Below are 27,697 nucleotides of genomic sequence, written 5' to 3'. Positions count from 1 at the left end.
GAGAGAGAGAGAGAGAGAGAGAGAGAGAGAGAGAGAGAGAGAGAGAGAGAGAGAGAGAGAGAGAGAGAGAGAGAGAGAGAGAGAGAGAGAGAGAGAGAGAGAGAGAGAGAGATCTTTACCAGATAATCTTATCTTCTTAAATAGAGAAACATGTGATAGTAATTGAATAGAGCATGTTCGGTTGAAGTTGTTTCATTGTGAGTGGAAAACCCCATAGTTATTATTATTATTATTATATTTTGATAGTTGGGTGAAGAGTGATTTGAGCCTTAGACATCTTCATTAAAAACACCAAATGGTGTCAGCTAAGTTTCAAGGTTTTCTGTTGCCAAAAAAAAAAAGTTACAATGCTTGAAATGGTTTTAAGTTGAAGGGATAATTGACACAAAATTAGAGAAGATTAACTTAATCTTAGAGTGTCCACTTTAATATATTACTAGTTAATGTGCCATGTGATGTGTGAATATACTTTAGTTTCATTTTTGTTTTAATTGTAGGAAGTTTTATTTGTAATTTATTATACTCATTTTGTGTGGTATAATATTAAGAGAATAATACTACAAAATGAATATCTAGAAAAATAATAAGGCCAGAATTATTTTTTTTGTTTATTAAAAAGAAAACTACACCAGAGGATTTTATGGACGTAATAATGATATATGAACCCAAAATGGTCGTTCACAACGAAAGAGGGATCTAGAATGACCATAAACACTTAAATATAAACAAACCAACAATGTTGTAGAATTCTTGCACAGTCAAAGTGCCTGCAGATGTTAGATATGTCAAAACCAAATGTTTTTTTATTTATTTTATTGTAATATAAAATTTGCAAAAAAGGGCATCTATGTTGACAATGGTCTAAATAAAGAAGAAACTAATATGTATAGTTTAGAAAAAGGTATCTCATCAGTGATCAGACGATCTCATGACTTGATCCAACCTAACCAAACCATATACATGAAATTGGTTTTTCGTTATTTAGGTTGGGTTTAAAATGTGATTTTTTTTTTTTTTTTTTTTTTGAAATTTAAATTGGGTCAAGTTCAGGTCGGTAAAAATTTCAACCCAATTATAAAGCAGTGGATTTGGAAACTGAATCTAAGTCATAACAATCCAAAGAGACGATTTAGCAGCACTATCGTTTTTATTATTTTGTGATATCTTTCATGTTACTTCTAATCTTGAGAACTTAAAAAAATAAAAATAAAAATCTTTTTTTTTTTTTTTTTTTTTGAATGGCAGGAAAGAGAAAGGTCAAGTTGAGGGATTTTGTACGTATAACAAATGAAGAAGGTTGTTTCTCAAAAAACAAATGAAGGCAAGAGGGGCTGATGGATCTTTCACTGGTGCATGAAACCTGAAAACATCTGAGTCATCCAAACTTTGGATACAACATATTCTATTATTTTCACAATCAATTCCTCTCTAACAAGGGAGCTTTCCATCCTTGTCCATGAACTGTGGAAATCTCAATATTTTTCACAATTTTAACTTGCACCTGATAACTAGAAAACAAGCTTTTTGGCTACATGGTGTCTAGTACATGTAGCCACTTTTGGACTAGTATTTGTCTCTTTCCCAATAGCACTGAAGAGTCCTAATGAGAATTACATGTAAATCAATCTGTTTGCCTTAATTCTACATTGAAACCAAATCAACTCTTAACACAGTTCTTTACAATTATAAATGGACCAGTTGAGAGAGAGATTTACATAACTGTTTCTCTAGAACCCAAAACTTGCTCATTCTGACCCTACTTGCTTGCAGTGTCCTAAAACTGCATTTCAGCACCAGGAGTTAGCTCATTTCGGCCTCGTGGATAAGCTATTCACTGCTTAAAGCTCTACTCCAGTATGAAAGCAGTGGTGAGCCACATTGTTTTCTGACATGGCTGACAGGACTTTAGCACCAGCTCTTTGTTGTTTAAACCCGTGGATTTGACACCACAAAAATAATAATCTCATTGGTCGGAGATCAGAAGGAAAAAGGAAGCTCATGGATTGGAGCAAGGCAATGAATTAAGCAAAACCAAGCGACACTATATTGCATTTTTCTCTTAAGAAACTTTACATGCGATGTCCTAATAAACCTATATTGCTAGTTCATAATTCACTGCATCATGCCTACAAAAATTCGAGCACATTGGTGAAAGAGCCTGAAACTTTAGAAGCATGAAAGAATAGCTATGTTCAAATTTTCAGTCTAATATTATAGCTATGATTCATGGTCACTCACAGGATGATCCGAGACAGTGCCCTCAGATGATATTTCCTCAACATCAGGCCGTTCAGTCCGAGGGGGATCTGAATGAGTTTTGCTGGAATCTCCACTTTCAGGATGTTCTACTTTCTCCCCAGGAACTGTACCCCATACACTAAGAGGGGAGTTCTGTTTAGCCTTCTTTTCCAAAATTGCATCTTGTGGGTCTGGAAATCCTACTAGGTCAACAGAAGCTGGCACTGGGAGCTTGCTTTCAAGGAAGCTTGAGCTTGTCATGCCAGAAACTGATGATAAATGTGGGCCAGGAGCAACACATGATGCTACCAGCTGAAGCACTTCCGGAGATGGGGACAATCCCATGCTTTTTTTCTTCTGTGGGTGTAAATGTGATAAAGAAGATGATGGGTTCGTCATGTTTAAGTTGAGAGGAGGCAAGTTCAGGTTAGATTCAATCTGTGGAAGCATTGAAAATGCTGGGGCCAATGGAATTGAGCTTGAAGCAGCATTGTCACTATGAATGTTTCTTTGAAAATCCTGACTACTTCCAACATCATCCGGTGGGACCTGCCTAAACAAATGTGACCTCCGTTTTTTTTTCTTCTTTAGGCTCCGTCTTGGATCCTTTGGTAAGGAAGGGGGCGGACCTGGGATCACAAAAGGAGGAATGGTTGGCTTATCCTCCCCATACAGCAAACGAACTGAATGTGCGATTGCTGATACAGTGGGAGGCAAGTTGGGATCTGGGGGTTTTGCAGGAGCACTCACAGCTTCCCGTAGCCAATGGGGTAGTTTGTCCTTTGAAGAACTACTTCCAGCTGCTTCTTCACCCTTTAGATGTGAAAGATTCAGCCCTTTTTTAGGATCAGGAAGCAATCCTGAATTGGAGGACTCACCACCTCCTGAATTATGATGGGAATCACGCAAAATATTTAGTGATCTATCCAAGAGACTGGGCAACTTCCCATACTTTCTGGCACTCTGTTCATCCTCCTTTCTCTGTAGATCAAAGCCACTCGAGCAGTTTGAACCCAAGTTATTGGTTCCGGAAGAATTGAGCAGATTTGGCTTGTCAATGGGAGGTACATTTGAAGAAGTTCCTGGACGATCAGAAGGACCAGCAGAAGACTCCCCAGGAAGATTTGCCCGATATTTTTCTTGATTCCAAGTTGAAATTGGTACAAATTGGTCATTTTGCAACCCAAGTCGATCAGATGTTTCAAAATTTGGCAGGCTCGATGCAAGATCCCCAAAACCTAATTTCATGTCTGTCAGGTGGGCCTGAAATTTTGGGGGTGTAACAAGTCTACTTCCTTGCAATGCCCGGGCCATCATTCCATCAGAGATGCCTGGAAACAATGAAGATTTTGAAGACTTTGTTGGCTTCATTTTTGGAACAGGAAAGGCTGCCCCATCGAAGAGCTTAAGTTGTTCCTCCTCCCACCTTACTGACAAATCTCCTGGAGTTTTGTCACCAGAAAATTTTAACCTGCGGTCTCTTAGCATGGCCTCCCAATTACCTCGTCCATGCCTCCGAACACCGATCCACAGGTAATCAAGTTCATCTTCAGACCATCTTATTCCCCCTCTTGAATAATATTTAGACATGCTGCTTGATCCGGATCCTGTTCTCATCATTATGTTTTCAAGCACCTTCCTATGGTTTTCAGGGAACGAGGAAAATGTATTTGGCATATGTCCAAGACCCAATGTGGGTGGCAATTCCCTCTCTTGCTGATTATATCTCGCTGCATCTTGTGCTGCGAATTTCAAGTTGGGCAGCAATGGTATCGTTGGGAGGTCTTGCATAGAACCATTCCCAGCTTCAAGTCTGCTACCTAATGACAAGCTAGGTAGGTAGTCAAATTGTGTTGGCATGGTCTTAGCTGAAAGTGGGAATCTGGGCAGCATTTTTTCATCAAATGGTAGGCTTGGTAGTGCCATCTTTTCTTGAAAATCTGAGAAAGTAGAACCAGAACTTTCCAAGCGTTCAGAAGATTTTCCTTTGACAGCTGGAGGGCCCTGCAAATAGAAAAGGGATGGCAGTTATGTACATATACAATGATTGGACAGCATTCACAAACACACACACACACATATATATAGAGAGAGAGAGAGAGTGTACTGGAGCAAACGGAAGACAATTATCAGGGATGCCATTCTTAAGACGCTGTTGCAAAAATTCAGCAGATGCATCTGGTTTTTTTGCTCTGTCTAAGGTAGAGTCCTGACATTTTACATCTGTCTCAATTGAAGTCCCAGAGCAAGGAGCTAAACTAAATGGAAACTCCGGTCCAGTTCCTGGCTTACTTTGTCTTCCATTTGATCTGGAAAAGGTCCGATATGATGGTTCTGTTTGATTAGCATTGGGAGCACAGAGTCCCAGAACTGGTAACAAGTTACTGGTGGGCACTGAGTTTGTGTAGCTCATGCTTTGAAATTGGTGACTTGGAAGGAAAATTTCAGGAGAGGGGTGACCAAGTGGATTAACAGGAAAATCCAGGTGACTACTCATTTTGTACTTTTGCATTCTGCTCAGCCTTAAAGGTGAATCAGTCTTACTCTTTGGAACATCTGCCAGCTGAAAAACTTTATCATCCTCCAAGTCAATTACTGAAATCTTCTCTTTGATAGGTTGATCTAATTCAGTCGCATCCCCTTCCTTGGGATTGGAGGAAGGACATTGAGTGACTGAATCAGGTCCAGCCAGTCCCTCAGTAGGACGAGATTCTTCAACTGCATTCCTCTGAGCAAGCCGTTCTTTTTGTCTAGCACGGAGTTTAGCACTGTACAATGAAAACTAGATAGTAAATTGCAGAACCCAGCGTCAAAACAACAAGGATCCGAAAGTAAACTCGATCAATCTAGCTAAGGGTGAAAAACATTAATTTAACCACATACTATTCAATAATTTGAAAGTCACAATTTATTTCACAAGTACCAAAACAACAACAATAATAATAATACTTAAACAAATAAAATCTTAATACTTAAGAAAATTGCCAAATTGTTCTGACAATTTCATACTGAGGAAAAAAGCCTCCTTTTATGCTACCATGCTGCATTTTTTCCCAGCAATTTTTTTTTAATTTTACCTTGTCAATTTGTCTTCTGGTCAACTACTTTATGTGCCAATGATAAACTATCCATGCTAAAAGTTTTCACTATGTTGCCTTCTCAACCAAAATCAATCACAGTAGAAAAGAATTTAAACTCACAACTTTGCTTTTAGAGCACGTCCTGCTGGTGTGTATTCCCGCTCAGGCTCTGGTTCCCGATCTCGTTCCTCTTCTCCAGCACTCTGATTTAACAAGCTTAACAGTTAGGATACTCTACTTAATCACAAAAAAGAGACAAATTTGGAGCAAGTTCAAGTACCTATTCTGAAAGTTCTCACTAAATCATTGATAAAACGCACAATGAGTTTTTGCCTAGATGGTTCTAATTTTTAATCTAAGGGAGAAATTCCTTTACACCAATCATCAAAGTGATTGGATTCCATAAAATTAAAATTTTAAAAAAAAAAGAAGAAGAAGAAGAAAAGATTGTTTCATTCAAAAGGAGGCCAAAAAATGGCAGTGAAGGCCTTGAGGAAAGACATGATTGCCAAGATCAGAAGATACGGTTCTAAATAAAGCTCCATGCAAAAAACAAACAGGCTGGCAAACAAGTTGAAATCTTTTGATGCTGTGTGTCTGTGTCATAGTGTTTTCAACACAATCATTTATCAAGCTCAAAAACAATATTTACAAAATTCTCTCAAGAGGCCACACATAACAAGAGTGATATCTTAAAGAACGTGTAAACTATAAATTGGTCATTATTAGACAATCATTTATTCACATACCTCGTGCATAGCTATGAAAATACCAGTCATGTTTTCTTATGGCGGTACATGTTTACTAAAACAGTGCTCCATATGGTTTCAATTACAATTTGTTTTAATATTACAAAACCTCATGTACTTTTTTTCATAAGTAATGTAAAATCATTAAAGTACTAATCTCGTACATGGGAAGTACACAACAGAATAGCAAAGAAAAAAATGCACAGAGACGAAATAAAATTACAAAGCCCGAGAGATAGGCTGAGAAATGAGTCATCTAAAAAGTCCGTGAAGGAAAATGTGGAGAAAGTATAGGATATGGAGCTCCGCTTGTAGAGAGTCTTCAGAAAGAGGAACTTAAGATTTGGCAAAGATAACTCCTTGCCCTCAAAAGTACGACAATTCCTCTCTTCCCAAATGCACCACATGAGACATGAAGGAGTGGTGCCCCACACCTCTCCACCTCTAAGACAGCCCAAAGTACGATTCCAAGTCTCCACCTCTAGGACTGCCCAAAGTACCTTTCAAAGACTCCAACGTAGCAAGTACAGAATTGAGCATACATGACTCCAAATATGCAGAGTCAAATATCATACAAATCCCTAGCAATAGGACAATGTAAGAGAAGATGGGCCATTGACTCTCCATTAGACTTACACGTACACACCAGTCCACAATTATTATTGCCATCTTTCTTCAATTATCCAATGTCAAAATTTTCCTTGTGCTACATTCCAGATAAAGGATTTGTTTGTTGTTGCTACAGTCCAGGTGGGGTTCTAGCTTTCCAAATGCACTTCCAAGGAAATGGGGTGGATATTGCATTTCCTAACTAGACGCTCTATAGAAACTTTGAACTTGAAATCCTTTCTTTAATGAGAGCTACACCAATCTATCATCTGCCATATCAGTGACTTTCATTGCATGTAGATCATCAAAAAAGTGTTCCAACAATTCTATCTCCCAATCTTGCGCTTCTCCAAGGAAAAGTGGCTTCAAATGTAACTGACCATTTATCCACACCATATGGTCTGATACAAGGTCATCTCCATCTCTAGAAACTCTTAATAATTCAGGATATGTTTCTTTGAAAATTTTATTACTAGTTGAATGATCCTTCCAAATTAAATCTATAGATTTCAAATGTATTTCCATAAGCCAACCCCATAATGGATTTTGACAACACCAGGGCCCCCATCAGCCCTACCAGTACCGTATTTGCCATCAATCACCTTCATCCACAATGATTCCCTTCAACAACATAACGCCACAGCCATTTACCAAGTAAGGCTTGGTTAAAGAGCAGAAGTTTTCTAATACCCAAACTCCACTGTTAGAATACAATGTAGACCAATTTACCAAATGGAGTTTATGCTCACTACGAATACCACCCCATAAGAAATCCCTTTGTATTTTTTTTCCAATTTATTGTCCATGCTAACAGGTATAGGAAACAAATCTCATGTACGTAGGTGATGCAGTGGCAGGATGAGTTTTAGTGGCCTTCAATACCAATTTTGATATAGGATCTTTAAAAGTGTTAAAATTATGGTTAAATGATTAAATTTACCATTTCCTAATAGCTTAACCTTTTGGGAGAATCGGTAATTTAACATGAAATCAAAGTAGGAGATCCTAAGTTTGATCCCTGGCTTTACTCTACCTCCCATTTAAAATTTTAAAAATCCCACGTGTTGGGCCTCCACATATTAAGGGGAAGTTTAGGCCCACACATGAGAGGGAGTGTTTGAATTATGATTAAGTGATTAAATTTACAATTTCTAATAGTTTAAGTTTTTGAGAGAATTAGTAATTTAACAAAAAGTTTAACACTAAATTAGGATTCTTAATAAATCTTGAAGAATTCTTGATTAGGGTTTGATATTTAAGGTTTTAGGTATCCATGTTGGTCACACTCAAGTAGGTTCCTTGGAGGGATGTCTTGGATTGGTACTATCCTTCAGTATTTTTGCATGAAGTGATCGTTCTCAAAACTCAAACCCATGAACTTAGCGCTTGGAAACTCAAGGCCTTTTTTGATAAGAAAAAAAAATTTGTTATAGGCACAAAAGTGGTGCAGCCCAAGAGATTCCCTATCTTTAATACAAAAGAGTACCATCTAAAACTTATATTTTTTAAATAGTAAACAAGAGTACCCTCTATACCTTTCTCACATCAGATAATTTTTAGTAGGATTGAGAGTCGGAAGCTGAATCCTCTTTTCTTTGTCTTCTCTATTCCACTAAACTTAGGAGTGATGGAGAAGATAAATTATGTTGGACTTCATCTAGAGACCACTCATTTGAGGTTAAAACATATTAAAACTGATCCCTAAGGACAGTACCCCTTTTCCTTGGAAGAGTATATGGGGGTGTTAGCTATTGTTTCAAATTCCCTTTTGAGTTGGTTACTATTTGAGTTTTCTTGGTGTACAAGGAAGTTTATTCCTTATAAAATAACTAATTTGATATTCCTTATCCACCAAGAAATGGTTATTGAAATCTTATATATGCAAGAGCATAAAGGGTTTGGCGTACTTCAATCCAAGAGGTCTTCCATTGGGAAGAGGAGAAGACTCTAAGAAGAACATTAGTAGGTTTCTTCTAGAATTGAAAGATACCCATGTATGTGAGATAAGCTTGACTATTGTTTGTTTGGCAGATGGGGTCTTGAATCCGTGGTTTACTCCCCAGGGGTGTGTCCAAAGGCCTTGCCTTGGTGAGGGTCCACATCATCAAAAAAATAAAAACAAATAAGCTTGACTATTGTTTGAGTGAGAGAACGCCGATGGTTGTATTAGGGTGTTGAAATTGTGAGAATGTCCAACTTTTAAGTATTGATTGTTTGTTTTTGGAGTATTAGGATTTGAGTGAGTTAGTATTTGTTATGGATTTTAAGTGCCTTTGTGTTTCTGAGGTTTGTTAGTATTCTTTGTGTTGGTTTGTGAGGTTTAGTTGAGAGAGGTTGTAATCTATATCAATGATGGTAAATTTTGTGAAATGATCTTGTATATGTTTGGGGTACAATGGGTCATGCCTAGACGGGGTGGCAGATATGCTCAATTGCTGGAAGGGACGTTTTGGCAGGCATTGTCATGCAGGCATATGGAATGTCATTCCTTTATGCATTATGTGGTGTATTTGGAGAGTACGGCACATAGTTTCATCTTTGTGAGAAAACAGTTGTATAGTAGAAGATATTGCCATTGAAGACCTTATTAGACTGCTTAGCAGCTTGTCACTGTCTTTCTTTTTCTAACCTGTTTGAATTTCTTGATATTTTTATTAACTTGATTTTAGCATATCTCTTGTATGCTTCTGACTACATGGGTTGTGCCCCTTTATGCTTTTAAAGAATTTCGTTTACTTATTAAACAAAAAAACAAAACAAGCACCAAGCTCAAACTGTGAACAATGAGGTAAGAATCACTTAGTTAAAAACAAACTTTCTATTCTAGTTACATCTTTATTGACAATGTCACAGAAAATATACAGATATTACATAGACTTGGAAAAGCCTCATGCTTAAAGCAGAAAGAAAAAAGTACCTCACTCAATGTTTCACTTGGGTGTGGAGCATATGCTTCCCTGTAAGAAACAGCTTTTCGCTGGCGCTTCCCTCTACCAAGAGCTGCTTCCTCCTCCATTTGATATTTTTCCCACCTACAAAACACATTAAAATATATCAGAGTTTTCAAGATAACAGTCTATTACTTCTAGTCACTATTTGAAAATCCAATGTTTTCCATGAGTAGAAGCTAAATTGTAGACAGATTAGACTTAATGGCACATTCTTCATGTTGTGGAACTTTTTTGTATCCAGCTTTGGAGCCTCCTGTGCTTTAATTTCTATTTCCTATATTTTCTTATTTAGGTTTTTACAAAAATAATACATTTATTTATTAATTTATAATGACCAGCTTTTCCCTTTTCTGCTCAAAAGTGAACTTGTATATCTGTATGCAGTCTTAACTCGCATCAATGATAATCAGGCACAACTACATGACTTCAAATTACAGCTGCAAACAAACCCCCCCAGTCATGAATAACACTTAACTCAATTCAAACTTGTCTACATAATATGAGCCAGTTTCAAGCCAAATATTCAAGATGATTCATACAAAATCCAAGCACAAACAACCAATTTTTCAGCTTAAAAAGAAGGCAGTCACAAACATTATAGCATGTTAGAAAAATACTGATGCAGTTGAAAAGGTCTAATAATGGCATGTAGATAGGCAATATGTGAAATGAGAGTAATAATATTTAGGGGAAATTACACTTTTCCACCCTTTTTTTTGTAGGTAATCAAAAAACTTATATTAAAGAGGGAAAAAAATAAATGAGAATTACAAGATGTTCATGATGATGCACGATTGACCCCATTTTACACTTTGCCTCCTGAATTATTGAAATGAACGATTGAGCCCCCAAAGTAATAACTATGCCTCAACTGCCCCCTGCCGTCTGCTTTGGTGTAAGTATGACAGAATTAAGTATTGAAAGAAAAATTTACCCCTCCAAAACAAATGATAGAGAGGTTAATTGGTTTTTTAATACTAAATTCTGTTAGACTTAACAGCAAAACAGATGGCATGGGGTTAAGTGTTACAAAGTTTTCGATTTGGGGGGTTGATTGTGCGTTTTGATAGTTCAAGGGGCAAAGTGTAAAATGAGGTATAGTTTAAGGCGGAAAAGTGTAATTTCCTCTAATATTTAATAACCTTGGAAGAATGAAACAAGAGAAAATCGTTCAGACTTTTTAATAAGTGAGTTTTGGCTTCATGGTGAGACAGAAGCAGAGATTTGAACTAATGACCTCCACTCCATGAGGCATGGTTCTTGACAGATTGTGTTACCCCCTTGGGATTGACAACCGTTCACAAACTTGACAAAGGGCATTTCAAATGTTTTCTGCCCAAGCACGATTGTGATTCGTGGAAGGACTAGAATCTCTGAACTTGATGACATAACTAAGGCCAGCCAGTCCAAAAACAAGTTGCTCGTTCACAGAGATAGCCAAGCCTGAAAGCAAGGTGGGAAGCTTGAATCAAGCTTGAGTGCAGCTTAAACAAAGATCATATTTCAACTAGCTTAGCCTGAGAACACTGACGGTTGGTTTGGCATGGTTTAGTTTAGTAGTACTACCTCTAAAAGTCCCAAGTTTGATGGAGATTTTTTTGTGAATGTTGCTCTATGTAAAGATAAAATGGGACAACTTCGGCAGGTTTGTGTGTGTAAATGAATTTGAAATTGGGTTTAGGCTTAAATTTTAAACCCCAACAAGGTTTGGGATTTTGGCCTTTGTATCCAAACCCAATCTGATTATACAAGTTAATTATAAATTATTTCTAGCATAGTCAAAATTCATGAAAATCCTATGTTTTCTATAACCTTTTTCTACCATTATTATCATGTTCTTTACCCGTTAGGGTGCAGCCTAATGGTTGGAGGCTGGGGACAAGCTGTAAGCCCAGATATCCTAGGTTCGATCCCCACTAGGAGTTCCTAGAGTACCCGATACACAGTTTTGGTTAGTGGGGTTGTGTATCCGTGGTTTACTCCTCAAGGATAGGTCCAAAGGGCCTTGCCCTGGCAAGGTTCCATGTCATCAAAAAAAGAACATTATTATCATATTCTTTCTCATCTCACCCCCTTATAACACATATATTCATGTGATATAAAAAATTTAAATTGTTATTTTGCATCTTTAATATCTTTCAATAGTTTGAATAATATCAATTTTGTTTGTATCTTGATAAATTTAAGGCTTATGACAAATTATATAGCAAGTTGGGGATGGATGATGAAGAAAAGAATATTTATAAACTTGCTAGGGCAAGGGAAACCAAAACAAGAGACTTCAATGGTATCAAGTGCATTGGATATGAAGATCAAAGTGCATTAGTAAAAGAATAGAAGATTAAAGAGATATGGAAAAGTTATTTTGATAAATTTTTTAGTAGAAACAATACAAAATATGGGAGCAAATTAAGTAACCCAATTAAGGATAGAAACCATAGGTTTGTTTGAAGAATTGGAACAGCAAAGGTAAAGCGCGTGATGAAAATGGGAAAAGCCATGGGACCCAAAGAAATCCCCATTGAAGTTTAGAAGTGCTTGCCGGATGAGAGTGTATGTTGGTTACAAACCTTTTCAATATGATCTTAAGTGTTAACAAAAAAACCTAGTGAGTGAAGGGGAAGTACTCTAATACCTATTTATAAGAACAAAGAGACATTCAATTGAGGTAGAAGCATCACAATTGAGTTTCTTGTTACTAAAGGTTTGTATCAAGGATAGGCATCAAGTTTTATATCTCTCTGCGCTAGAGATAGATGAGCTCACTAAGTGTATGCTTTTTGCATATGTTATAGTTTTGGTGGATGAAGCTAGAGGTAGAGTTAATTTCAAGTCAGAAATTTGGTGAAATGCTTTAGGATCTAAAGGCTTTCAATTAAGTAGAACTAAAACATAGTACATGGAATGTAAGTTAAATAAAAGTAGAAACAAAGATGAAGGAGCTGTAAGATTTAATGGTCAAGAGATGCTAAAGAGCTTGAGCTTTTAATATCTTGGGTCAATGATTCATAAAGATGGAGGTATTGAAGAGGGTGTAAATCATAGGACAAGAGTAAAATAGATGAAATCGAGAGATGCATCAAGATTATTGAGTGATTGTAAAATAACTATTAAGTTTAAGGAGAAAATTTTAAAAGACTGTTATAAGATCAGCTATGTAAATCTAAATCATTTGAAATCATTTTGGGCTATATATTTCTAATGGATACGGGTTTAAGAGGCTTCTTTTTTCCCATCCCGGCTTCTTCTGTCCCACTCCAAACCTAACTAATTACCATTTCATAGCTATATATTTATGAAAGCAGGAAAACTAACTAAAACTAATCCTGCCATTGCTGTCATAGAACAAAATAATGGTATAGAAAGGAGTGGTGGTGCAGACATCAAGATCCACTGAAATTAGTTCTAATTTGAATATTGAAATTTGAAATTTCATTGATGTAAGTTTATCCTAATTGAGGATTATGTGGGATTATATTTTGTTTTTGAATTATTTTCCACATTTATGAACTCCTAGAAAGCCTATTTAAAAGGGCTAAACATAGAAGACAGATTATGTTGCTGCAATGGGGAATCAATGGATCATCTTCTACTTCATTGTAAGTTTTCTCGCGCCTTATGGTGTGAAGCTTTTGAAGTGTTTGGGATTCAGTGGGTAATGCCGAAGTCAGTTAGCTCTCTTTTCTTTGCCTGGACAAATTGGTTTGGAAAGCACCTTTCAACCATATGGAATATGGTCCCGGCATGTTTAATGTGGTTAGTTTGGCAGGAATGTAATACTCGCATTTTTGAAGGAAAAGAGAGACCATTAGACCGCTTAAAATCTCTTCTCTTTGGTACTTTGTTTCAGTGGACTTGTATATGGGGGTGTAGGAATTGTATTTCAATTTTCTGAATTTTTACTTTCCCTTTCTTTTAGTTCTTGATTTGGTTGTAATTGTTCCTTGTTCAGAGTAGAGTGTTCACCATCGTGAACATGATGTTCAGTTTTTTTCAATAAAAGTATTATTACCTATCAAAAAAAATATTTTAATTAGAATTTTTCCAATTGTTAGAGTGCTAATTCTTAGCAACTTAGGTACTAATTCATAAGTTTTTCTGCTTGGTGTTGATCCCAAGGAAACTCTAAGGCTCTATTTGGTTGGAGGATAGAAATATTTGCGTTTTTTACCATGTGTCTTTGGTAGAGAAGTTAAAAAAGTGGAAAGATAAAAGAGTAAATTCCTATTATGTCATTGTTAAAAGTAGAATGATGAAAAAGTAGTACAATTTTGTACTTTCCTTCTCATTACCATTTTCTCTCCCATTTTTTCCCAAATATGAAAGGAAAATAAATGGTGGGCTCGGGTGGAAACCCCATCCACCCATTTTCTTTCCTCTACCTTTTCACTCCAACCTAACAATGAAAAATTACATTTTCCTTGCCCTTTTTCTTCCCCCATTTTTCCATCTTCTCCCATTTCAACCCAACCATAGTGTAAGTGCTGATTCTTAGGGCCTATCCTTTACTTTCCATTCAATTGTTTTTCCAAAATTCCTAATCTATTTCCCCTTCCTATTCCTTTTTTATCTGCCCTGCATTACTTTTCCTGCCAAACCTACTCTTCTCTTGGATGCAATGAAATTAGTATAAATTGAAAGCAGATAGGACAACCTATTACAAAGTTCAAGTGTCACAGACTAGCAGTACTAGAGTAATACATAAAAACTTTGGAACTAACTGATGACAGGAAAAACTCCTAACCTCAGACGCAAAAGTCTATCCCATTCATTTTCTTCTGTACCAGTTACTGCATTATCCTCTTTCCTCTCAGAATTTTGTGTGCAAATATCATCAGTAACAACAGGAGGAGATTCAGCTCCTCCTTGTTCTTCTGTTGGTTCATCATTCCATTCGACCGCCTGGTTAAAAGATCAATTGAAAAGAAGCAATAAAAAGGAGATTAGATTCTACATAGCTTGTCTATATAGTCATTAGAAACAACTTCCCGAAAAAAAAAATAAATAAATAAAGTAAACAATATGAAACAAGAAGGTTAATCTACCAGAAATCAACAAGAAAAAACAATCATCAGAGTGAAGAGATTTAAATAAATTCATCTACAACTATTTGGAGCATTTAAAAAAGAAACATGAGTCCCATTTGTAGCTACTTAAGAGGAGAGAGAAGCAGGCAATAAATACAAGTCAACAATGTTCTAAAAAAAGAAATGTGTTGCATTGCCAAATTCACATACGTTTTATGTCAATGGAACACATGAAATTATAATAAAAGTTTGTTTGGATACCGCTTATTTTGCTAAAAATGAAAACTTATTGCTGAAAATACTGTAGATAAAAGCAAAAATTAGTTGAAATAGTACAGTGAAACTCATGAATAGTGTCAAAAAGTGCAGTAGGACTCATGAATAGTGTCAAAAAGTGCAGTAGGGCTCATGAATAGTAGCAAAAATAAGCTAAATAGTGAAATAATTTATCATTTTAATCCACATCCAAACGCACACTAAATTGTGATTCCAAGTAAACACTGATGAAAGATTTTAAAATTTAAAAAGTGCAATCACTTAGACATAAGATTAATTGATCACCTTCACTGAACCAAGCATATCATTCTCTGAATCCCCTTCAGCAATATCAGTTGATCCAGACTGAAGGTTTGAACGGTCAAGCAACTTTAAAATTGCATTTTCATCCCACAATATCCTGCTGCTGCTCTCCGTACATTTGTCCTTGTAGACATCTCCCAGACCACCAGTCCTCTTCCTATGCTTAATGTCTGTATCTACTACTGCCTCATCTTTGTTCCCATTATTTTCTCCAGTATCTTTCCCATTTGTGGTAGGAAAATCATTAAAAAGTTCTTCTGTTCCCCATTTCAGAATATCTTCCACTTCTTTCTGTGATCCAGACTTATTCACGAAAAGCTGATCAAGCATCAGTTTCTTCTTTGCAAGCTGCAAAATACGCTCTTCAACACTAGCACGAACTACAAGTCGGTATACCAAAAGTCTATTTGATTGTCCAATTCGATGTGCACGATTCATAGCTTGGATATCAGCATGTGGATTGAAATCAGAATCATAGATAATGACAGTGTCAGCAGTTGCCAAATTGATCCCAAGGCCACATGAGCGCGTTGATAACAAGAAGACAAACCGACTTTTATCTTGGTTAAAGCGCGCAATTGCTGTTTGACGATCAGCCACTGCAACAGAGCCGTCCACTCTCTCATATGTTTTAGGCCCAAATTCTATTGTCAAATAATCTTCAAGAATATCAAGAAGCTTAGTCATCTGTGAAAAAATAAGGACTCGATGACCTTCCTTATATAAAATCTTAAGCATCGAGTGCAACAAGGTCAACTTGGCTGAGGCTTTTATCCGCATTTCATGAAGGAATTCTACTGACCCAGAATCAGGTTCGGTACCGGGTATGAGATACGGATGATTGCAAACTTTTCTTAACTGCATCACAATATTTAGCATTGATTGCTGGGCAACCCCTTTCCCAATATTCCGCAATATCTGATAGTTCTTTGTCAGCATTGCACGATAGTATTCTGCTTGGATGGATGACAACTCGACAGGAACCATTCGTTCAGTCTTAGGGGGGATATTTTGCATTGCATCTTTTTTAAGCCTTCGAAGCATATGCGGAGCAACAAGTTTCTTCAATTCATCGACTTTTTCGGCAGTTGTAAGATCATTAAACTTCTCTTCAAATGCCGATAGAGAAGGAAATGAAGTTGGCTGCAAGAAGTTAAGCAAGTTATACATCTCACCAATATTGTTTTGAAGAGGTGTACCAGTCAACAGTACACGATGTCGGAAGGAGAATGAATTCAGCAAGCTGAAAAGCTTACTTCCAGAATTCTTCAGACGGTGGCCCTCATCAACCACAAGAACTTCCCAAGGAACTCCACGCAGATGAGAGGAATCAGCAAGAATCATTTCGTATGTAGTTAAAAGAACATTAAACTTATAGGCAGCTGTTTTCTTATTCAACTCACTAGGATCACTAGCATGCCACTCATATTGGCGAATAATGGCTCTTGCTTTTGCACACCCATGATACTCCACAACATTCAAGTTGGGAGCCCATAATGAAAACTCAGCAAGCCAGTTAGGCATTGTGGAAAGTGGAACCAATACTAAACAAGGCAGAGTAGCTTTAAACTCAACATACAGAGATGAAATAAAAGCACAAGCAGAAATTGTTTTCCCAAGCCCCATTTCATCAGCAAGTATCACATTTTTGGATTTATACCAGCATTTTCGCAACCAATTGAGTGCTTCTAGCTGATGGGGAAATAATGAACCTCTTAGTTCCTTCGGTTGCTCTGTGAGAGTAACTACTTCATTTTGCTGACAATCACCCTTCCCCCTTAGTGAAGCATCCTTCGGAGAATCTTTTTCCAATGTATGGCATTCAAATTGATTAAACAGATCAATCAGGTGCAAAGATTTTTGAAGAACAGGTTCATCTAATCTTTCCCAAGTGCATTCATCATAAGGGAGACCAGTCCATTTTACAAAAGCTTCACCAGTACCAAGTTTGGAATTATGGAGAGCAATCACCCGTTGAGGTTGCTTCCAGCGTTCCTCACAGATATTTATTACAGCTGTCCCATACTTTGCTTTGTAATTGTCAAGTTTCCTCTTTGCCAGAACTTTGAGCTCGGATTCAGAAATCCAACTATTATGAATATGAGACTTCCCAGCCCACTTAACTAAAAACTCATAAGATACCTTCTCTCCATCAACACAACCAGATTCAGCCAGGGTGGCTTCCTGAATTTTGTTTTCTGCAGAGCTTCTCATTCCCATTTCTAAATCAACCTCTTTATCGTCTTTTGTTTCATTAGAGACGTGTGTTTCATAAATTTTTGGAACTTCATCAATATCTTGATTTCTCAAACCGACATCAGTATTCTCCTCCGTAACCATTCTTTCATTTGCCTTTTCAAAATCCTCTGTAGTTACAGCAGATTCATCTTGATCTTTACCATTCATAGCACAAGAATCTGAATCCTTGATATCTTTTCTTAAAAGATCCATGGCATTTCCTTTTTTACATTCTTTGGTTGCAGATCTTCTGTATACATGTATTTTATCCACTTTCACTTCATTCTTCATGCTTTCTTCCCTGTCAAAACTCTTATCAATATTCTGACAACCCTCAGTATGATTTTCAGCAGCTCCTACATCTAAATCAGTATCGCAAGCAGAATTTTCTTCTGAGAGTCTGTTTTGATTTTCTGAAATTAGTAAGTCCTCAGAACGTAGGTCATCAGCTACATTCACAGATAAGTGACGTGAAAGGCCCGTGTAATCGCCTTGAACTCGACACCCCAGAACCCGATCAACCTGCATGTAGACATATACGAAATACAAAAATATGTCATGATATTCACAATTGACCCGCATAGCCTATATTTAAGACACTAATACAAGAAATCTAAGAAACTTTGTGCTGAAGAGATTCATTTACCTGCAGAGTCTCAGTGGCAACACTTTCTCCACAGATTACTGTTTCATCAACATGACCTTTTTTGTTTAACTCATGTGATAGGTTTGTTGCTTCCTGAGGAAGCTTCTGCATCAAAATAAATATATTTACTAATCATATTCAAAGACAAAAACAACAGAAACATTGCAGCAACTACTATTTTTATTCTCCATGCTTTCAAGTGTCCGGTGGTTTCTAATCTTTTCTGAAAAGACACAGAACAAATGTACACATAAATACTCACACAAATAGGAAACAACATGATACCTCATCTTTCCTCTGAGCATCTGAACTCTTTGTTCCAAGATCCTCCTTTGACAAAGCTGTGGAAACCTCATGGTTGATAGACTTACGCTTCTGCAGTGATTTACTAGTTACAGGGCTGGCAGTATTTGCTTTGGATTTACGTTTCTTAGAAGAACTAAGAATAGATTTTCCCTTATCAGTCCTATGCTTCTTTTGACTGTCTTCATTATTCGATTTCGGTTTTCTTTTTCTATGTTCCTCAGTGGCAGCACTGATTGCAAGAACCAGAGTTCTTCCTGGGGAGACATTTTTACTAGATAAATCAGGCTTTACCTCAGGAGCTTCCTCAGTTGCCTCTGTATTTGTGACTTTAGAATGAGATGAAGTTTCCCTAGCAGGAGACGTTGACTTCCTGTCCACAGGGGACTCTGTATCAGGCTTCTTCTCATTATCATCATTCACACATGCTGAACTACCCTCCAGCAAACCAAGAGATGGATCACTTGGCTTGGTGTTACAGGCTATATCTATTTGGGGGGAGACAGGTTTCTGTTCAATTAGTTTGACAGATTTTCCTTTGCTGGAGGACCTTTTCCTTGCAATAATGGAGCTTCCAAAAATACGGGATACTTTGGCCATGTCAGACTGAATTCCAGTTTTTGATTTTCCGGTGACTATCTTCGTCCTTGCTCGTTTTGAAATCGTATCAAGTTGGCTTATGGACTTTAAAGGGTCATTTTTCAGACAGCAGCTTGGACATTGCCACTTCCCCATTGGAATGCGCTTCATTTGATTAAAAACACACACAAAATCAAAAATCAAAACAAGAAAATAACAAGTGTCGAGAGCGGCATATATGACTAGAAAAAAAATTATAAATTAAATAGCCCTCAAGTTAGCTAGCTAAAGATACATTAACTAAACATACCTTTAGAGGTGGATTAAGGCACTGGAGATGATAGGTCTGGGGACAACTATCACAACACAACAAGTTGCCACCAAGATCACAGATCACGCATTCATAGTAATACTGGAAGACAAAGAAATTGGGTAGAGCAAAAGGGGGAATTAGTTAGTTAATGCTTGACCTGCAGCCACTATTGCAAGGGACAGAAAGCAGAAAGACCCTTTTTTATAAGTAATTTTTATTGAAAGAGTGCCCAAAAAAACCCTAATGGTCCATTTGGTTGGGTGGAAAAGGGGGAGGATGGAAAATGAAAGTTTTCCTTCGTTTGGTGTGGTGAAAGAGGGAGGATGGAAAAGGGGGTGTGTGGAGTTTTCCAACCGGGCCCACCAAACCCATCCTCCCAATTTGGGAGGAAAAGTGGGGAGAAAATGTTTTTTCACTTGGAATTTACTATTTTACGCAATCTATTTTATCCTCCCCTTATATAAAATGCGTATAACAATAAATTTATTCACATTTTCTATCCTTTCACTTTTCCATCATCTCTACTAAAACACGAGAGAAAACTAGAACATTTTCTATACTTCCACTTTTCCATCATCTCTACTAAACACACGAGAGAAAACTAGAACATTTTCTATACTTCAACTTTTCAATCCTCTCACTTTTCCAAGCTCCCAACCAAATGGACCCTAACTTTAACAAGGATGACCATTTTAGTTGGCAAGTGTTTCATACAATAACAATAATAATAATAACAGAACTTGCTCAGCTGACATAAAAGGATAAGCGCAGCATGTGAATAAAACTAAAGTTCTTTTTATTTAAAGGTAAGCTTGGCATGGTTGTCTCTGTGTCTGTTAAAACAAGTGGAAGAAACAATCTTAAACTAAATCAATTCCTATTTCAGTGGGTCAAACCCTTAACCCACCTTATTCTTAGTATGCAAAACTAAGAACCAAATCAAAAGTTCGATAGTATGAACACTTCTTTTGAATTACAAGGAAGATGCTACATAGTTTTAAAGCTTTGGAGCATCTTTTTAAACATATTGGTAAGCATAATTTCAAAGCTACAAATGAGTAACAGATATATTATGGGAGCCCACAGAAACTAATTATCAAGCAACTTCAAAAACAAGCAAGAGCTCAAGAAATCACTTCAATGAGCCCAGAGTGATGATTTTCTGAATACTCTTTCGGTATCAAGGATGTTTGAAAAAAATACAAACAAACAATAGTGATATAACCCATGCCAGCAGGAAAAGGAAAAGGAATACATAAAAAAGCTAAATCCAACATCAATGATAAAGTAACTCCGGCAACAGCAGTTCTTTAAGTGCTTCAATTCAGTAGAAGGGGTAATATGATTACACAATGTTATGTTAAATTGCATCACGTATAACTTAATGTAGAACTTCCAGCATGGGGCCTATAACGTTTGTAACCAAAAAAATTCCTCTTGAATACATGTTTAATCAATAAAAGATGCAACATCTTGAAAAACATTCAGCAACTAAAAGAAATAAACAACAGAAAATGATTTTCGCACGGAAGATAACCTACCCCATCATTTCCTTTCTTCTTGGATAAAAATTGCTCAGAATTAATTTCACCCTTTAGCCTGCGTTTAGCTGAAGAAGTACTCTTTGGGGATTCTGGTGCCACGGAGCTGTCTTCTTTACCATTGGATAGACCTGGTCCATAAGGGAGTTTTCTCCGTTTGCGCTTTAAGACCCAGTTTTTGTTAATCATTTTACTAGCCGATGAATCGCTTTCCTTCATCTTTCAACCTGGGTCTTTCATAGGTGGATCAAAGGTATAGCAAGTATATCGCAAGTCCACAATAAGGTTGATGCATCAAAGCCTCTAGACAGCATTCCGCTGCAAGCTCTAAAAGTTTTGTTCCTGCAGCATAACAATTTAGCAGCAAACAGCGTAAAGATCAAGTCATACACTTACAGTAAATGGAAACAAAGATCAAATAAACAAAATGCAAGACTAACAAAAAATTGGAATTGAACCCAATAGTAACAGCTTTCATATCACATAAATTAAATGTGAAAAGAGCTCAATAATCAAGCACAATGCATAGCCAAAAAAAAAGTTCCACTGACAGTGGCAGAAAAAACATGTGCCAACAGAGGAAAGATAGGAATCATGCGACAAAAGGAAAAATATGAAGGTGCAGACTACAAATTGGTGCCAACTCTAAATAACTGATTACTACACAGACACATAAAGACATTGCTTTCTAAGACCGAAACAAATGTCATTAAGCGGAGAATTTCCAAATCACTAAGTATAGCACAAAAAATGTAGATATAGGACCAAACGTCAATTTAAAGTTCAAGAAACATTATACAAACTTGATTCAGTACAAAAAACAATGCATTTCTGCAAGCAAATTATTTGTTTGCCTCGCACTAAATAGAACACATCAAGGCACGAACTAGTGGTTCACACAAGAGTTTCACTCTGTAGCTTGCCATGCCAAAAGCGGACGCAGAAAATTAGTTCGATGAGAAGTACTAGAACACGTTGAAGCAAGAGCAATCCAAAATACAATACCAGGCAATTAATTCATGGCTACCGCAACAAAATGAATCGAACTCATTAACTCTTTAATCAAAAAAGAATGCACGGGTACAAATTCACTAGATATAGCAGGAGATTCAAAGATAAATGGTACATTTCGACATGCCCAATACAAAAGTATCATTAGAAAAACTTATAAAACCCATTCAAAACGACAATAATCAACTACTAAAAGGAAAAATCACTGCCAAATCCAACATACTACAAACCCAATAGTTGAATCTACTAAACCATCTATTTCAAGCCATGAGTCATTCAAAATGACTACATAAACCGCAAAAGAGAACAACAATGCTGAAATTCAGGAACCAAATCACATCAATCTCAGCATGCACACACATTCAGCTCACACTAAACCCCAGAACACCCACTTATCCCACAACCCCACTCCAAATACCCAATTCACCAAACTCAGCTAACATACCTAAAGACACCAACTTTAGCACTAACAATCACAGCCCAAAAACCCAATATCCAAACAATCCAACAACATTCACACCAAAATGAGCATGAAAACTCACCTGGGTCAGCTCAAATTCACACAAATAAACAAATACCCACAAAAGTACAAACCAAGAAACAAGCAAAAAAAAAAAAACTGAAAAATACACAGTACCCAGTTGAATTCAGAAGCTTACCAATCTTATTCTTGGATCAAAGAGCAAACTTCACCAGATTGAGATAGAGATATAGAAAGAGGTGAGCAAGATTAGGGTATAGAAACTTTGGAGATAGATGAGAGATACGAGAAACAAAGAAAGAAAGAGAGAGAAAGTGTATAGGAGACAAACAAATAAATATATGTAGAGAGAGAGAGAGAAAGGGAGAGTTTAACTTTAGAGAGAGAAAGTTTTTAGAGAGAGAAGCATACAAATACGGATTCGCCGGGGTCATAGGACGGGGTTACACTCTGACATGGCAGCAAAGATAGAGAGAGAGAGAGTGTGTATATATGTGTTGGTGTTGATGTTTGTTTTTGTTGTTGTTGGTGTTGCCGTATGTTGTTGAACCCCAAACCACTCAACCAATCACAACACACCACGTGTCACACTCCTCTCACACTCCCTCTCTTTCTCTCTCATCTCTCTCTCTCTCTCTCTCTTCCCCATATCCCAAATTTTCCTTTTCTTTTCCTTCATTCTCTCTTGCTTTGCTTTTCTCTCTCTCTCTCTCTCTCTCTCTCTCTGAGTCTTTCACTCTTTTCTTTGCTTTCTCTCTTTGCTCATTATAGCCGCCATCAATTGCTATTTGCTCTTTGTTAATGTATTTGTTGATGTTGTTTGTGTTTTGCTTTTGCTTTTTTTTTTTGGTTTTTGTTTGATGGGTTTGCTTTGTTTTTTTTTTTTTCAACTTTTTTCAAATTGCAGCCTTTGTTGTGATCTTTTTCTTTTCTGGGTGTTTCCTTTCCTCTTTTGTTTAATATTCCAAACATTTTCTCAGTCCCCATTTTGATGGCTTACCCTATTTACAGCTACTAACGTAAATGGTACTTGAATTTTGACTAGTTATCTTAGCCACTTTTCTTTTCTTTTTTTCTTTTCCATTCTTTAATAAAGGTTTGAGGATAGATTATGATGTTTGCTATGTTTGGATATGAGAATTGAGAAGATTTTTAAATTTTGAAGAAAGCTGATTACTAGCAGTATTTAGCCTATTAGGTTAAAAAAAAAAAATTCCCTTTATTGTTTTGAGAAATGGTATGGAAGAGTAAGTTACCGTTATGGAAGATATGGAAAGCACCAAGTGAATTAACTATTTGCTAAAATTGTATGTGTGTGTATGTTTTAGGTAAGTTTCAATAGATTCTTGTAAAGTAAAATCAATTATAGATATAGCAATGCATGGCATCAATGAAAAGCTAAGGAGAACTGCCCTTCATTTATATGGGTTTTGTTAATAGAATTTTTTTTTTCATCAATAAGTGGGAAGAAGTAATTTGAACCATATTCTCTTATATCGGTCAATAAGATAGTGACATTTTTTTTTATAAAGAGAAATTTTCATTAAACAAATAAAAGAGAAACATGCATTTTCCAAGCATCCCAAGCTAAAGACAGGAGATATGAGTTATTACATTTTAAAACTAAGTTTTGGAGTGTTGCACACTTGCCCATGGCATGGGCAACACTTACCAAATAAGTTTTCTTCTAAGATTTGGGCACCACTACAGGAAAGAAGGGCAAATTAACTCACCCCAGCCACAAAAAGAAGTTGTCACCGAGGCACACTGCGGCTGAGAACCCACTAATGAGCGGAGACAAGCACGTCTCGGAGCAGAGCATGTGAATCGGCTAATCGTGCGCTGAGAGGAAAAGTTTGGTTTGACACTCGCAAAACCCAAGTTATTTTACAACACAACTAATCTTTTTTTTCTTTTTGTTGAGAAACTACAAAACAACTAATCAGATAGTGACATTAAGCTACCAGTAATATTTCATGCATTTAATATGCATGATCTTTCTCACATTATGTGAGTCTCATACAGTTGTAGAACTCACGTATTGTGAGAAACACACACTCCATTTTAAATTGAAATTCTTATTTGTTGGCATTTGATAATATCATATATTTGTCATTTTGCCTCAGTCAAAAACTGAACTATGTTATGGGCCTTATGGGCAAAATGATTTTGGCATTTGCTAATGGCACTTTCTTAAAATATTAATGGCGACTCCCCAAAAATATAGTGCATATCAACCATGGAATCCTAATTAACTCCAAATTTATACTCATTTATATTCTTATATAGTTTGGTCCCAAAGAAAAATTTATAGTCCGGCCGTCCTTTAGTTCACTAAACCTCTCAATTTCTTTTGTAATTTTGGATTATAATCACATCCATTATCTATTTGTCATTATTTTATCTTTATGGACATCAAGAACTTGTATGGTTGGTTTCTACGGTTTTATGCTATAAAAAAATGGCTGAACATTCCAAATTTTCAAAAGGTGCGTGAAGAAGTAAAAATAATGCATGAGAAATTTCTTGACGTTTATCTAATATATTTTTTAGTTAAACTTATTTTTTAGAGATATGATAGAATTTTAATTTTCGGTGTCTACTTTATGATAATTGATTTTTATCTTTATCATCATATTAAAATATTAATCGATTTTTGGTGTACACAAGTTCAACGGCAGGAAACTCTACCAGTTTAGCTACACACTTATTTTTAGGATCACTTATGAGTGGATGAATATTGCCAAATTTGCTAATTGTACACAAGGTTGAATCATTGAAAAGCATAGCTGTAATTACTCAAAATGTCTTTGAACAAAATTTTGAAAGTTAAACTAAATGTGAGAAATTATCAAGAATTAGGTCGACGAAATTATCAAGATCAATTACTTGTCAAATATTACCACTTTTTTTTAGAAGAAATATTACCACTTAAAGGACTGTACACCTAAACGAGAGGTCGTGATTTTAGTAGATAAAGACATAACACCACTATATGTGTGGCTACGAATGAATGCCTGATCTTAACAAGTGTACTTTTAGTATTATAGAATAATACAATTATCTTAAAATAATAAAACTAATTAGGAAAATAGAATTTCATTTACATAACAACTTTATAGTCCAGGCCATTTTGGATATTGTACATTAGTACGTAGTGCATCGAAGCAGGGAATTTATTAAGAAGAGAGAAGAAACAGTAATTTACAAGAGGTATTAACTTTTAAAATTTCAATTTAGTAATATTAAAATACTCAGTTCAAATTTAGAGGAACTGAATTCTTTTTTCTTTTTAAGGAATATAGTTCATATATAGAATATTCAAGGTTGACCAATTATGAATTATCAGTTAATAACTGCATAAGACAATATTGAAAAAAAGGTAATAATGTGTTTAATTATTACTTCTTGTGTATTTGTTTAATTAATGGTAATAAAGATATCCTTCTTTGATGATAACTTTATGGTCATAATATGACACAAACATTTTGTCTTTTTCTTATTGAAAATACAATTAATAAAAAAGCTAATCAAGGAAGAAAATATATGAAAACATAGAAAATGTATTTCCCAAATAAGAGAATCTTTATACATGGGATGACAAATTCAACTTATTAATAGTCCTATGTAGACGCCAGGATATATATAGATTCATCAAACTCTTTTATCTTTCATAACTTCTTCCTAAAGGTTACTCAATAGACGTTGATTTTCAGTAAAAATTTCTAATGGTGGTGAAACTTTTCCAATTTTTGTAGACAAATCCTTATAATTAGCATATTCTTGATTGAGATTAGGTGCAACTTCTAGTGTTTAGCGTTATATGCAATTGTTCTCAATGACTAAGGTTGAGAATTAAAAAGTAACTTTTCAAACACGACTATTGAATAAAAAAGTACTGTTTCATTGCTTTATTTAATAACATGGTATATCATTTTAACTTTTTAGAAAGCAACTAATTATTTCATTAATTTCTGTAACGTACAATTGGAAGCATTACACAACCAAAAGTCTTCAGTCATGGTCCTATAGCAACAAGGAGATAATTAGAACACTTACCTCATATGTTGTCTCACAGTCACTTTTACTTGTACTTTTGCTTCAGTAACATGTTACCAATTAATACCTGTTCTTATGCATTTACTTCTATGACCATACAATACATAATGTAGAGACTTTTTATCTTAAGATATTAGTTGAATGTTTTAAGAGATGGTACGATTCAAAGAATCTTGAATTTCCCATCAAAATACAAGATTTCCTTGTTTGGTTTGCCATCTAACATTCTTGTAGACTTTCTTTTGAAAATACAATTTGTTAAGACCAAGCACTAACCTACTAACCTACTACATTAAAAGCTATATTTAATGGTAATGACGCAACTTTATTCCCTTAAAGGATAGCAGCCTAGCGCTATCAAGCAGGGGCAGAGCCACATAGTGGCTAGGGGGGGCCGTGGCCCCTGCAAAAAAAATAAATTTTCCCATTAGACTATGAAGAAAAAATAAATGGGCCCCCCAACATTAGACAGCCGGCCCCCCTACCCATTTCTCACCCATTCTCCCAGCCCTCAATCAAAAATTAGGAACACCCTCAAATTAAAAAAAAAAAAAAAAAAAAAAAATTATCTATTCTACTTTCAAGCAAAAAAAAAAAAAAAAAGCCCAAACAAAATTTGAACTAAAATATGAAATAAATAAATAAATAAATTGTAACAGAGCCAAGCCCATGGCGAGCCCAATAGATTACAGAGGTAGCTCGCTCACGGCAAGCCCACGGATTCTCAACCAAAAAAATAAAAATAAAATAAAATAAAAAATCAATACAGAGAATCAGAAATGAAACCCATGACGTCGCTGGCAGAGAAATCAAACCCCAATACTGTCTATACAGAGCAAAAGCAAAACAAACTCCAGCAAACCAAACACAGAGGTGTTTATCTAAAAAAAAAAAATCCCCAATACACAAACCAAAACCAAACCCCAGCAAACCAAACCCAGTAACCCACGGTCACGTCGCCGCAGCTCGCTCGTCGTCGTCGCCGTCGCTCGCCCCTCATCGCAGATCGCAGATCTTAGATCGAAGATCGCAAATCGCTCTGCCTCTGCTCCGGTGCTTGGTGCTCGGTGCTCCCTCCTGCCCTCCCTCAAGGTATTTCTCTCTTTTTCTCTCTGACTCTCTCTCAATCTCTCTCTCTTTATCTCACTGAAATGAAAAAATGAAATGAAATTTTCGCAGATCGTAGATTGGTCATCAGAGATCGCAGATCGCTCTGCCTCTGCTCCGGTGCAGCGATGCTCGTTGCTCCCTCCGGCAGTCCGGCCCTCCCTCAAGGTTTTTCTCTCTGACTCT

At 36.3% G+C, this 27,697-nt stretch overlaps 1 protein-coding gene across 3 annotated transcripts; it reads right to left on the bottom strand.

The window, feature by feature from the left end:
* Window positions 1-1,369: 1,369 nt before the first annotated feature.
* On the bottom strand, window positions 1,370-22,898 carry LOC126705659 (protein CHROMATIN REMODELING 4). Of its 3 annotated transcripts, none has more exons than XM_050404770.1 (11): window positions 22,524-22,898; window positions 20,854-21,195; window positions 19,310-19,411; window positions 18,403-19,164; window positions 18,118-18,219; window positions 15,216-17,993; window positions 14,372-14,529; window positions 9,594-9,708; window positions 5,439-5,521; window positions 4,346-5,006; window positions 1,370-4,242 (listed from the first exon to the last, which is right to left on the bottom strand). In XM_050404770.1, the coding sequence occupies exons 2-11, from the start codon at window positions 21,070-21,072 to the stop codon at window positions 2,218-2,220; spliced, it is 7,005 nt and encodes a 2,334-aa protein (XP_050260727.1). In that variant the 5' UTR covers window positions 21,073-21,195; window positions 22,524-22,898; the 3' UTR covers window positions 1,370-2,217. The 3 variants fall into 3 exon arrangements, with proteins under 3 accessions (XP_050260727.1, XP_050260726.1, XP_050260728.1); XM_050404769.1 differs by having other exon boundaries at window positions 18,118-18,222; window positions 22,524-22,897; XM_050404771.1 differs by lacking the exon at window positions 19,310-19,411 and having other exon boundaries at window positions 18,118-18,222; window positions 22,524-22,897.
* Window positions 22,899-27,697: the final 4,799 nt, after the last annotated feature.

This window comes from Quercus robur, chromosome 11 (assembly GCF_932294415.1).
Source record: "Quercus robur chromosome 11, dhQueRobu3.1, whole genome shotgun sequence".
Lineage (NCBI taxonomy): Eukaryota > Viridiplantae > Streptophyta > Magnoliopsida > Fagales > Fagaceae > Quercus > Quercus robur.
This window is presented reverse-complemented; position numbering and strand designations above follow the sequence as displayed.